The sequence below is a fragment of the Lepidochelys kempii genome, chromosome 8 (genome assembly GCF_965140285.1).
Source record: "Lepidochelys kempii isolate rLepKem1 chromosome 8, rLepKem1.hap1, whole genome shotgun sequence".
Classification (NCBI taxonomy): domain Eukaryota; kingdom Metazoa; phylum Chordata; order Testudines; family Cheloniidae; genus Lepidochelys; species Lepidochelys kempii.
Window position 1 is genome coordinate 44,094,544 of NC_136387.1, and position 14,248 is coordinate 44,108,791.

Genomic DNA, 14,248 nt, shown 5'->3' on the forward strand with positions numbered 1-14,248 from the left:
AGCAGCTATCAAATCCCCCCTCATTCTTCTCTTCTGCAGACTACACAATCCCAGTTCCCCCAGCCTCTCCTCATAAGTCATGTGTTCCAGACCCATTTTTGTTGCCCTTCGCTGGACTCTCTCCAATTTATCCACATCCTTCTTGTAGTGTGGGGCCCAAAACTGGACACAGTAACTCCAGATGAGGCCTCACCAATGTCGAATAGAGGGGGACAATCACGTCCCTCGATCTGCTCGCTATGCCCCTACTTATACATCCCAAAATGATGCTGCACAAGTCACTTAAACCAGACTTTCCATAGGTGATCACTAATTGTGAGTTCCTCATTTTCTGGGGCCCAACTTAAAACCATAAGCTCTGATTTGCGGAAGTGCTGAGCACTCACAGCTGCAGATGAAGTCAATGGGAGATGTGCTTGCAACATATAAAGTGCTATATAATGCCAAATACTCTGAAAAAATCAGATCCTGGGCATTTCAAATTGGACACCTAAAATTAGTGGATACTTCAGATGTTAATCTCTGTGCCTCGATTCTCCATCTGTAAAATGGGGACAATACCCCCTCACCTTACAGGGGTGTCATGAAGATTAATCTATGTTTGTGAAACACTCAGATACTACTGGTGACAAGCATCATAGAAAAGCCAACTTGGAAATGAGTAATTCTGTCATCAGTGCAGGGTTGTGCAGTCCATAAAGCCTGAGGCCTCACGCTGAACACCCAGGAGTAAAATATTGAATAGCTGTCCATCCTGTGCACTGAATAAGGCAGATCCTGTGGACAAAATAGTATGTGATCATGTAATTAAAGACCATCAATCCAGACCCACAAGGGGCTGAATTAAGGTTGCATGGAGCTCCCTAATTCCATTTGAGTGCTTGCTTATGTAACCCTAACTGTTCTTTTCATGTAGTTCTTGCATGTGTGACAATTTTAGCGAATATCCTCCACTCCTATTTCTGTTGGAGGACTGCAATGAGATTGTGACAGCACAACAGGCTGCTAGAATCTGAGCTGCTGTTCTCCAAGTGCACATAAGTGGCTTACAGATTTAATCAGGAAACAAACTCTGAACCTTATTACTATGTATGTCAAATGAACCCAGGCACTGAATTCAAGTTTACACTGATGTTGCATGTTTTTTTTAGTGGTTGTCTACACCAAAATTTTTCCAGTTATACCAGCATAAACATCCCATGTGAACATACCTATTCTGGGATAAGAGTGGATTTTTTCTGCTGAACTTAAATCACTTCCAAAGCGACATAAACGAAGCCAGAAAAAAGGCCCTTTTATACCAGAATAGTGCATCCACATGGGGAGTTTAGCGCTTTAAATTCACACCCTACCTTATACTGGCATAACTTTTGCCCTGTCAACAAGCCCTAACATGCCATGATTGCTAACTCTGACCTTGTGCCACTAAACCTATGCATTCATGCATTCCCATAATGTAGATATTACAGCTCCAATCTGGAATGCTACAGACGGCAATGAAAAGCAGACAAAGGTTCTATTACCTGATGTTGCTGAGGACTGTTCCACTATTCCAACCTTTACCACCTGGAATGGAAAACACAATTGAGTTTATATGTATTGGTCAGCTCCATCACTTGAAAAACTGTGAGCCAGAGGCTTGGTCTCACAAATCGCTTTCCTATCACTCTGGTGATGCAAAAGGGCCAGAAAGATGGCTCGAGTGGGCAGGAGTACTCTACTGGTGATAGAAATCCCTGTCTGGCATACAACAAGCTATACCAACTTAACAACAGTCGGTGGTGACCAGGCAGCAAGTGTGAAAAATCTGAACAGGGGTTGGGGGAGTAATAGGAGCCTATATAAGAAAAAGACCCCAAAATCAGGACATCTGGTCATCCTACAACAGTCCCCTGTCCCCCTGTAAAGGGAGCATGGAACCTTGGGATGATTATCAGCCAGTGTAACTTGAATCAACCCTGAGACTGCTCAAACTTATACCAGAGACCGTATCGGTCCCCTGCTGCCCCTAGGAATAGGAACGGGAGCAGAAAGACAATAGAAAACCATTTTTGGCTACACCACTTAAACTACCATTGAAATTCAGTCACATCTGGGGTGCAACACAGTTTCTGTTTAACACTTTACCCCAACACTATGGGATGGCCAGGAAGAAAACAGGTTTCAGAGTAACAGCCATGTTAATCTGTATTCGCAAAAAGAAAAGGAGTACTTGTGGCACCTTAGAGACTAGCAAATTTATTTGAGTATAAGCTTTCGTGAGCTACAGCTCACTTCATCGGATGCATGTATCCAATGAAGTGAGCTGTAGCTCACGAAAGCGTATGCTCAAATAAATTTGTTAGTCTCTAAGGTGCCATAAGTACTCCTTTTCTTTTAGGAAGAAAACAGTATCTAAATCAGGGATCTCAAACTCAAACCACCACAAGGCTACATGAGGACTAGTATATTGGCCCGAGGGCCGCATCACTGAAACCTTTTCATACGATACAAAAGTATAGTCAAAAATGAAAAAAATGAAGAGTAATATAGTATGCGATTAAAAGTCAATGTACTAACTTTTTAAAAACTAATGTGAAGAGGGGTTTTAATAAAATATAAACACTCAGTAATGCACCTCACTCAAACAACATGCGCTTACTTTTAGAATTAGTTAGGTTAAAGCCCCCCCATGGCCCCGCCCCCACTCCACCCCTTCCATGAGGTCCCACCCCTTCCCCAAATCCTGGCCCCGCCTCTTCTCCACCTCCTCCCCTGAGTGTGCCACGTCCCCGCTCCTGGGAGCTTGGCTGCTGGTGGAGTCCATGCCTATGGTGGGCTGCAGGAAATAACTCTGTGGGCCGCCAGTTTGAGACCCTTGATTTAAATGATAATTTTCTAACACTAGAATTAATGCAACCAACACCGGTTAATTCTACAGTAGACCTCTCATTCTGATGGATAAAGATGAATTGATCACTGAACTAAGAATCAGTGGTTACTTAAGTGCAAGTGAACATGATCTGATTTGCAATTCCACAATCATGTAAGGTGGCTGCACTGATTAAAGAATCCTGGTTTAGCGGGGAAGTGAAAGCAGCAACACAAAATAAAGACAAAGTATAACAAATGGGGAAAAGGAAAAGTTAACAGCAACAAATATGAATCAGAAGTTATGAAATGCAATATAAGATAAAGAAAGCTAAAGATATCAATGAAAAAAATCTAAGGTTAAGGACAATGTTTTTTAAACGTATCAGGAATTTATCACTAGGCAAGATGATAAAACTGTCTGATACAGACAAGGCAGAAGAAGCATTCAATAACTATTCCTGCTCTGTATTTGGAAAGAAGCCAGGTGCTGTATTCATATACAGTGAAAAAACACTTTCCAATCAAATATTAATTAAGGAAACTGTTAAACAGCGTCTTCCAAAGTTAAAAATGTTTAAAAATCAGCAGGGCAGTATAACTTGTATCCAACAGTTTTAAAAGATTTGGCCAAGGAACAAAATGAACACTCAATGCTCATTTTAAATAAACTTGAACTCTAGGGAAGTTCCAGAGGAAGAAAGGTAGTGTTGTGCCAATATTTATAACGGGTAAATGGGGTAATCTGTGTAAATATAGGCCAATTAGCTTGACATCAATGCTGGGCACCAATAATAGAATGGTTAAATAAGGCAATCAGTAAAGAATTAAAGATGGTAGCAGAATTAAATGCCAGTTAAGTTTTATGAAAAACAGGCCTTTTCAAACAAACTTGGTATTGTTTCTTGATGAAGCTAAGAATTTGATTTGAGAGAGTTGTGTTGACATAACATTCTTGGACTTCTGTAGCTTAGTACCACACACCACTGATTTAAAAAATCATAGAAAATCAAGATGCCACTGCAACACTGTGGCTAAGAGGGCTAAGATGACCCTTGGATGTATAAGTAGAGGAATGTAGGTGATGTGTAATTACCTCTGTATATAACATTGGCAAAACCGTTAGTAAAATACTATATCCAGTACTGATGTCCAACTTCAAAAAGGATATTGACAAACTAAAGAGAGTTCAGAGAAGAGCCACAAGAATGATTTTGAAGCCTGGAAAACCTGCTGTACAGTGAAAAATTAAACCAGTCCAATCTATTTAGCTTAACAAAAAGAAGATTAAGAGGTGACTTGAACATGGTCGAAGTATCTAAATAGTACAGGATTCAAAAGGCTGGTCAACCGCAAAAAGTTATTTTGACCTAGTTATGTCGCTCGGGGGTATGAAAAATTCACACTCCTGAGAGACGTAGTTATGCCGACCTATCCCCCAGTGTAGACAGCGCTAGGTCACAGAAAATTGTTCTATCAACCTAGCCACCCCCTATTGTAAGGTGGATTATCTACACTGACAGGAAAACCCGGCCTGTTGGCATAGGTGGGGTCTCTAATGAAGCTCTGCAGTTGTGCCACCGTAGCATTTCAAGTGGAGACCAGCCCCCAGAGGGATGGATTTACCACAGGAAGGGAAGCACCCTTTCTGTCACTACGTCTGTGATGCTGTAGTGATTCTAGTGCAGACATACCCTAAGATAGAAAAGGGATAAAACGACCTACTTACTGAAAGTGGAAACTTCATAAATTCATACTGGGAAAAGCCACAAGTTTTTATAGGTAAGGGTGGCAACCCTGCAGCCACTTACAAGAGAACGGCGTGGATTCTCCATCAATTCAGGGCTTTCAAATCAACAGTGGATTTCTTTCTAAAAAATATGTTCTCTGGTTCACCTGCAAGTTATTGAGCTTGATGCAGGAATTGCAGGGGGAAATTCTGTGGCCCATGATCACAATGGTTCCTTGTGGGTTTAATCTCTGAAATTGGAAGGGGAAATCAGGACAGCAGTATGTAGTTACCTAAATTTGAGTGTGACCAGGGCCCTGAGGCTAAAGAGTGTGCCGGGGCTAATAAATAATAAGTGAGTGTTTCAACTTGGCAGTTTTATGAATGCAAAATAGAAAGTTTTCGTCTTTCTCGAGAGAATGTTCTTCTTCCATATTTAAAATAGAGAAACAATGCTAATTTAAAATAAGTCAACGTGAGAACTGCTGAACCAGTATTCTTCAAACCTTATTTGGCAAATTACAATGAGAACTAAATTTAAGTCAAGAGGAGACTCTTATAAAAACCTGAAAAAGTTGTATTGTGTGCAGTGTTCATATCACTTCAAGCCTAACATCTTAGCTCCTCTCCCTTTCATTAGGAGAGCTGAAACACTTCACGTAAGGACACACACCCATTAGTCAGCCATGACTCAGAAAAATTCATTGATCCCAGAGCTTGCATGACACTCAAAGTCATGAGAATACTTGTCATGGAAAAGTCAGTGCAATTCACCTCACAGCCTCAGGGAGATTAGTATCTTAGTTAATAAAGGAGCATATCAACAGTAGAGCTGCAAAGGCAGATTTCCTGGGAAGGCTACATCTTAGGACAGAAAAAGACATGAAGGTGAAAGCAAGGTCAACCTGAACCATAGGTCGGCCTTAGGATAAGACCTGTTAAGAGCTCTAAGGGGTTTGGGACTTTGTCACTTATAGCTGGAAGTACTACTTATCTACACAAAACACACAAAAGCTGACTTAAGATGGTCAGAAGGAGGAGGAAGAACAAGTCACCCCCTCATAAAAAGCAAGGGAAGATACTAAAATGCAACAAAAAAACAGAGACGCAGAGACATCTAGTGGCTGAAGAGAAATCAACAAGTCATCCTTTAAGGTTATAATATTAAATGGATTTATACCAGAACCTTGGAGAGGACTGAATAACCTAACCAAGAAAAAAGTAAACCCGAGAAAGGGAAGATTGCTCCATTCCTGTGAAACATGTCAGCAAGAGAATCAGAGCACCAGAAGGGCAGGCAACACAAAAGTTACTATTTCTCTCAGCATGCCTACAATGGCAGGGTAAGGAGAATAGCGACTCATTCATGAAGAATTTAGCCACAGCAACCAGGAGCCCGGGTCATGGACTAGGACCCCATTGTGCTAGGTGCTGTACATATAGAACAAAAAGATAGCACCTCCTACCCAAAGGAACAGACGTTGTAAGTGCAAGACCAGACACAACATCAGTATAGGCAGACAGTGTAGTACAAGTAAACAATGAGACAATATTTGTCAGCATAATAGGCAATGGTCTCTGCACACCAACCGCTTAGCGGCTGTCAAGTTTTTTGTGGGCCTCAGGACCAAGGAGAGTTCTGAGGAGGGAGTCGAAGGTGGAGAAGGAGGTAGGGTTTCGGATGTTCACAGGAGAGCTCTTCCCAGGTGCAAGGGGCAGCATGGGAGAAAGTACAAAGGTGCCAGTGGGAACATCTAACAAGTGGGCATTGGAGATTGGTATCACGGGCCAATAGAAGAGCACTGACAGCTCGATAGCAAACAAGAGATGAGAGGCTGGGAATTGACTGCAAGGCCTAGAAAATGGAGAAGGGAAGCTTGTATTTGACGTGACAGAAAAGGGGGAGCCAGGGCAAGGATTAAAAAGAGAGGGGGTGACACGGTTAATGATGAGCTAGGAAATAATCTTTGCAGCAATATTCTGAATGGGTAACAGCAGGACAAATGCAATCTTGCCAAGGCCAGAGAGGATGTTGCAGTAAGCAAAATAAGAGCTGAGAGCCTGGACAAGAGTTTTAGCTATGTGGATGCATAAGAGAGGCAAGGCTGGATCTTAGAGATGTTATGCAGAAAGAAATGCAAGATTTAGATATAGGCTGGATATTGGGCCGGAGTCATCCAGCTCTCAGTCACATGGTTTGAATATTAACATACTAGTACTGAGAAAAGTGGAAGGTTAGCAGATTTCATACAAAGTATTCCGAAACCAGAACACTTCATTTCAACAGTTAAGGTAAAACAAGATGACTTGGGTAACTATAGGCCTTTTACCCTGACCTTGATCCTGAACAAGATCATGGAAAGGCTAACATGGGATGCAATCAGTAAAGAAGTAAAGGATGGTAATTAATGACAAGCAGCTTGATTTAAAGGAAAATAGCTCTTTGTAAAACTTAATTTTTTTGATGAGGTTGTAAATTTGGTTGATAATGGTACATGCATTGAGATAATATATTTGGGCCTTTATAAAGAGTTTGGCTTAGTATCACACAATAACTAGTCCTACTAGTTCAACATATTAAATGGAGCCTCAAAAGAAATTCTATGTGGGAATTACCACCCCAATGGGCGTGTTTTTAACGTGGTCTGTTCTGATAACCGGGCCTACACATTTAACCTAATTGTGAGCTCAACTGTAGAAAGTGAATGAAAGTTCATGAAGGGTCACAATAACCTGCAACAAGTGCTGGTGGGAAAAGGTGCAAAAGGGAACAGCCAAAAAGGAATGCTGATATAACTCCAGGACTGTACCAGGCATAACTTTAACAAGTGGGGGACTGGAAATCAATGAACCAAATTTGGTGTCTTGGAAATTAGGCTTAATGGGTGAATAAAATAATGAGGGGATGGGCTAATCCACCCTCCACTCCCTTTTAAAGAGCCTTAAATGCAGCTATAGAATTTGTAAGTTTCTTTTTCAAAAAGGCCATGTTTTCATTTTGAAATTATTGGTAAAAATTCATTTTGAATCAGAGTTATAAGTTACAGTGATGTAATATGCATACCTTATATGCAATATTATGCTGGCAGGGTAACATTTGAGGCTGTTAACTGTGGGTGTTCTGGCTTTAAAGTGACTCAATTTTGTAATTAAATGTTAATTTAAATAAAGACTTTCTTTTCTAAGCATTAGATTTGCTTTGCATAACACTTCTGATTTTAGGGAATTTATTTACCTGTCAGGAATGGTCTAAACTCTAGATAATACTTAGTGCTGCCATGAGTGCAGGAGACTGGAGTAGATGACCTCTCAAGATCCCTTCCAGTCCTACGATTCTATTTACCACGCACTAGGTACCACACAATTCTGTGCAGCTACAGGTAAAGTGGTACACAAATTTGTAATATGAAGTGCCAAGAGTTGGCTGCAGAGAGAAAAAAGAGTAAGACTTTTCTCAACTTGAATAGTTTCCAGGTAAATCCTCAACTCAATTTCAGGAAGGGCTTTACTGGTAAGTTTCATTTTTTTAAGAGGAGGAAACCCTCTTCAGAAAGCAAATTTTTGTAGATGGGTTGGTAGGTGATAGACACTTCATCTCTTGAAGTCTTCAGATCAATAGTGGATGCCTTTCTGGAAGATTAGCTCTAGTTAAAGACAAGAACTGGACTCAGGACAGGGGTAACTATGTGAAAATCTATGGCCTGTATTATACCATATAATGTCAGCCTGGATGATCTAATTATCCCTTTGGGGCCTTAGAATCTATGGATCCAAGTGAGATTGTTAATAATCAACCTTGTTTTATGAAATTCACCAAACTTTAACCTGCACATCAAAGCAAATACTCACCCCAACAAAGGGAATGAACTTCTGGGATGATTCTTCATCAGGGCTAGAAGTAACAAGGAGAGAGTGATTAATAAGAAGTTCTTTCAATGCTGAGAAAAAAATTCATGTTACTGTTTCAATCAAGCATGCAGCAGGAACTGAAAATGTGCAAGCGCCAATTCTATTTCTTCTCTCAGTGTCTCTCTGACAATACTCCGAGAGCCCACACCAGCTGGGGAGTATTGCACCTCCTCAGAAGTCTTCTTAAAATAAAAGAGGAAGTTTTCCCCCCCTCTCACTCCCTTGCTGTTTTTTTGGAGAGAGAAACATGCTTTAATGACATGGCAGTAGCTATACTCATACACATGACTTCCTACTGCAAAGAAATGAACCCGTGCCACAACATACATCACCAGCATACAGAGACCTGCAGGTTACTTACTAATAACTGGAGCTCTCGGAACACACTGCCTTCACGAGTCCCACTTTGCAGTCAAGTAGCATACCTTGCAAATCCCAGAATCACTAAAGCAGTCAGCCTGCTATGGGTTAACAAGCCATGACACCTTACTTGTGTGGCACCAGACACACACATGCACAAAAACAGGTAACACTGCCACAAGGAGCTTACACCCTGAGTGAGACACAACGCAAACAAAGCCCAGACCCAGAGCTGGAACAGAATGCTCTTGGAAGATCACTGATGTTTAGGAAGCAAACTGGAAATAGTGACTTCAGGAGGGCTGGGAGGAGAGGCAGGTGGCTCACCCAGACAGTGTAATGGGACACAGACAAGATGTCCCACATACAGCCCCAAGTGCGGCAATAACACGACTTACACTTTGAAGGAGGTGGTATATCAGTCCTGCCCAGAATTCAGAAACATGGAGGAGGGGAGAGAAGAAATCCGTGGCGCTGTGGTGGCACAGAGGAAGGAGGGGGAGCAGGAGGCACACGTGGGAGGCAGGGAGACAAGAGGGAGAAGTGATGGGTAGGAGAGGGGGAAGGGAAGGTGCTTGGTGGGAAAAAAGCTTGAGGGCAGGGGTCCCCAATGCGGTGCCCGCAGGCCCCATGGTGCCCGCCGGGGCATTTTTGTGAGCCCGCAGGACACCCCATTGCCAGAATGCCACCGAGAAGTGTTACCATTTCTCGGCGGCATTTCAGCAGCGACGCTTCTTCCCGCTGCCACATCTCTGCGGCGGCATTTCGGCGGCAGGGTGTCCGGCGCCTGCCATAGTCTTCTGGAAATAGCAGTATGCTATTCCCACAAGAAAGGCTGGGGACCACTGCTCCAGGGCACCATGGAGGGACACGATGAGAGGTGCAGGGATGGGGACAGAATGGCAGAGGTCAGGAGAGGGCAAGGGGAGTCACTCTCCAAGCAGCCACTGGAGAGGCCTGAAGTGTGCGCTTGCACATCTGAGGCTGAATCTGAAGTTGAAGAAAGCAGGTGGGAGAGTTTTAAATCTCGCGATTTTTGAATGCTGGGAGCTTTGCACTCCGTCAAGAAAGGCATTTGCTGTAGCCTGTACTACTGCAGAGCACGGCTCAAACACTCAAGACATGGAGTCCATCAAAAGAAACACGCCGCCCCGTGGTGCTCTCTGCAGCAGATCCTCTGAAAAGGTGCGGAAACATGAAAAATGCTGACAACTGTACAAGTCGGACTGGCTAGACAGCTTCCTCCCAGCCGTGTGTAAGAGGTGGCACGCAGCTGAGGGATGTGTGACTCAGGCACAGCTCCCGCCCTGCTTCAGGGGCAGGGGGTGTTTCACCGGCAGGGGGTGTTTCACCATAGCCCTTCTTATGGTGCAACTTACCCTTGCACTGGCTCAGCTGGTAGGAGTGTTGGGGTGGAACCAAGGCTCCACTCACTTCCCGACCCAGCTGTTTTCTTCATGCTTCAGCCACGCTGAGCAAGAACTAATTATACAGATGCTCGTGTCCTTTATTTAGGCTTTCCATCACACCCTTTTAACTCCAGTGCTAGCCCCTGCCATTAAACCTCTAGAAACTTCCCTGAACAAAACCTGCTAGAGTACGCAGCAGAGAAACTGGGAAGTGCTACTGAGAAATCTCTAATGGACTATGGAAGTTGTAGAGCTGTTGAGATAAAACAGCAATGGAATCTCAGTCCTTTCCTTCCTCAGCTACAAGTAGATAAGTGCTGTCCTCATCTGACAGCCTCACACTGCCTGGTCACTCAGTGGGATGATGAAAGTACCAGAGTATCATCTTCTTACTCTTGCTGCTATTCCAGTTCTCTTTAAGCACTAAAAAACTTAAACCAAACGCCGTTGCAGCAGAACACTTGCTCAGTTCTGCCGAGGACAAATGCAAGTACAGAGCAGATGCCTTCCAGGGAAAGCCGAGATGTCTTTGATTCTAAAATAGTAATTTGCCCATTTTAAATGGCAAGTAATGGTTCATTTCTTAACTACTGCTCTTGACAGTTGATTAATGCTTCTTAAAATGACAACTGAACAGATTTCAGTTAGAAGCATTAACCCAAAATCACTTAGTTTGGAAGAATGCGCTCTTCTTTAAATATTGTTCTTGTGGGCCATATAGAAGTTTGCTTATTTTTATGTCTATTAATTATTTTAATAGAAAAACACCAGCAGGATGGATGGACATACATATAAGTGGTGCTCAGAAACAATCTGTGCCACAGAAAGCCTTAGCAGTTAGCCAACTGTTACACTGGGAAAAAAGGCAATTTTTTTTTTAAATGATGAAAACAGATTAGGAAAAAGTGGATGAAAGTAAAATTCCCTTCTTGAAGTCCTTGTTAAAATAATAATTTATTCTATCGGGAGAGATGACTGAATGCCCAACCTTGTAATGTACCAGTAATCAGGACTGCTAGGAAGTACTGAAGTATTTGACACAACACATACCAGATTAGAGATCAGAACAACCAATTCTATGGTGTGATTTGTTTTTTAAAGTGGCTTTGAAAATCACAGTCCCAGGCTCCTTCATCTGATACATCTCTTGTATTTAACTTTTGGTTCTTGAGGTTGGATGAGACTGGCAGGAGCTGGAATTGGGGGCTGCTGATCTCCCTCCCTTCCCCAAACAAACAGTGGGGAATAAGTCTTACAAGCCAGCCTTTGTCCAAAAGAAAAAAAAGGAACAGGGGATCAGGTCGGCTTCACCTGGCTAAACAAGCCCAACGAAGGCCTAGTTTGCACTAGAAAAGATTTTGATGAAATAGTAAGTCAAGAAGGGTAACCTAGAACTACAGGGATTTTAAATATGATAGTGAAGAAATTAAACAGCTGCCCTGATCTTGCAAAATGTGGTCACTGTATATTAAGCTTCCATTTATAAAGGGTGAATAAACAATTAACGGGTGTTCTTAACGGCTGTTACAGACATGAGGAGTATGCTACAGAGGGCAATCAAATCAGCAGAAGGTGTTTGAGTTTAAGTAACCAGTTGACATGCAGAGCGGGATAACACCACTTTTCTAGTCACAGGGATGGGAAGGTTAAAGGCATTAAGATTGTGAGGCACTAACCTATTACAGTGATAGGTGCCGGACAAGTACTTAAGGTTGGTTAGTCAATTGTTAGCCTTTTATTAAAACACCTATTAACTCTTTATACACTATAAATGGAACTTTAATACAGAGCGTGACACCGAATGTATCGAGGGGGCTTGATTTTACAGTCGGAGGTCCAAAACCAGGCTCTCGGTTCCAGTAATGCCCCCATATGGTCAGCAGGAGAAAGGGGTAGCAGTTCTGTCCCACCAGGTGAGGTCTTTGTGGCCCATTACACTGGTTGAAGGCCAAGTGCCAACAGCAGCATCATGCAGGGCAGTCACTCCACACCCCGGAATTCTCATCCTTAGGGATGAGGGCATCAGTGTTTGCGGCTAATTTACTGCAGATGACAGTCACAAAAATACTGGTTTTGATTTCATCAACTTGCATTGTGAATAAATGGATGAAATGGCCAAAAGTCATCTAGACTCTTTGGAAGATTCACTTCCAAATTTGATTTCTCCCTGTGGGTGGGAAGCGTGTCAGTCTTTCTCCGCAACTTCGGACCATTTTCAGCGTTCGTCATACTCCTGGGCCATGTCACATGCATGGGCACTCTGGGTCCTCTCGTGTCTGAGGCACTTTTCAAGTCATTCACAGATCTAGCCATCTGTTTGCCCTCGTTTCATTGCCACCTCCGATAATGCAGTAATGGAGCTGGGTTCCAGGTTACTCACTGGAGAATCCATGGCATTCCCTACCATCTGACCTAAGCCATGCTATAGGCTCCATCTCTGCCACAGTAGCACACCATATGCGAGTGCTCTTGGTCTCCCAAAAGATGTAAAATTCTTATTAGAGTGACCATAAGCCCTTGCAAAACCAGCAACTTTTCCTGGAATGCAGCTATTGGCAATCATGACAATACAACAGAATGTAGTAAAACATCACATTTCAGCCCCATTTACCCCCTGCTGCACAGTTCAGAGAGGTCAAGGGCACAAAATGCATCAAATTATTCCCTCAGAGTGCCCCAAAGAGGAAATGCTGTCATGTTTTCCCTCAAGTGCCACCACAGATTCTCACCAATGCCAACCACAACAGGTGGGCATGGCTGAGCCAAAAAGAGGCATGGTTCTGGGGGTGGGGTGGTGGGGGGTTTGAACAAAACTTCCATTGCAGGCTCCCCCCTAGATTCCAGCATACAATCTGGCAGCTTCAGAGCCTGCGCTTTGGAAGAGACAGTGTTGGGTGCTGAGCCCTGGGGCAGTGTGTCCCGTGGCGAGGGGAAATATCTTTCAGACATCCTGGGCTGCTCAGTGCTCACTGGCATGTGACGCGCTCCGGCAGCATTAACTACCATGGTGCAAGGAGGGCATGGGGTCTTGCCTTGCAGCAGCCAGGTCAGTAGTGCCACCTCCAGTGGATAGGCCTGGCACTGGTACAATGCTGCTGGTGTCACTAACACCTACTAAACTGAAGGCAGCTTTCTAGGCCACAGCAGTCCTATACTCCACCAACCTTCTCTGACCAGGGTCAGCAATATGCTGCACTGACCCACTGGCCTGCAGCCAATCAGCTCACTGGTGACCAGTAAGGGGGACCTCATCAAAAGCAGCAGGCCCGTACCAGTGTTACTTCCACTTCTTGCTGTCGAGGGAGCTGACCTCACAGTATTTCAAACACCTCCCTTTCTCCTTAGTCAGACATGGGGAATGGCTGCTACCACACCCCAAGCAACTACCAACGTGCCCAGAAGAGCATGGCTAGGGAGTGAGAGGGGAGGGTGCAGGGCACAGGTCGTGCTACTCTTCCGGCATATTCTCTGCTCACCCTTCAAAGAATCATAGAATATCAGGGTTGGAAGGGACCTCAGGAGGTCATCTAGTTCAACCCCCTGAGCAAAGCAGGACCAATCCCCAACTAAATCACCCCAGCCAAGCCTGACCTTAAAAACCTCAAAGGAAGGAGATTCCACCACCTCCCTAGGTAACACATTCCAGTGCTTCACCACCTTCCTAGTAAGAAAGTTTTTCCTAATATCCAACCTAAACCTCCCCCACTTCAACTTGAGACCATTATTCCTTGTTCTGTCATCTACTACCACTGAGAACAGTCTAGATCCATCCTCTTTGGAACCCCCTTTCAGGTAGTTGAAAGCAGCTATCAAATCCCCCCTCATTCTTCTCTTCCGCAGACTAAACAATCCCAGTTCCCTCAGCCTCTCCTCATAAGCCATGTGTTCCAGTCCCCTAATCATTTTTGTTGCCCTCCACTGGATGTTTTCCAATTTTTTCACATCCTTCTTGTAGTGTGAGGCCCAAAACCGGACACAGTACTCCAGATGA

At 43.6% G+C, this 14,248-nt stretch overlaps 1 protein-coding gene across 10 annotated transcripts in view; it reads right to left on the reverse strand.

Annotated features, from left to right (window-relative positions):
• The window catches only part of PACS2 (phosphofurin acidic cluster sorting protein 2), a 209,266-nt gene that overhangs the window by 59,254 nt on the left and 135,764 nt on the right, over nt 1-14,248 (reverse strand). For all 10 annotated transcript variants that reach the window (XR_012160291.2, XM_073356257.2, XM_073356256.1 and 7 more), the window contains 2 exons: nt 8,429-8,471; nt 1,524-1,566 (listed from right to left, as the gene is read on the reverse strand). Coding sequence is in view for 9 of the 10 variants with exons in the window: in XM_073356257.2 (XP_073212358.1) it covers nt 1,524-1,566; nt 8,429-8,471 (86 nt within the window). In the remaining variant the exon portion in view is untranslated. The remainder of the gene's footprint in view (nt 1-1,523; nt 1,567-8,428; nt 8,472-14,248) is intronic.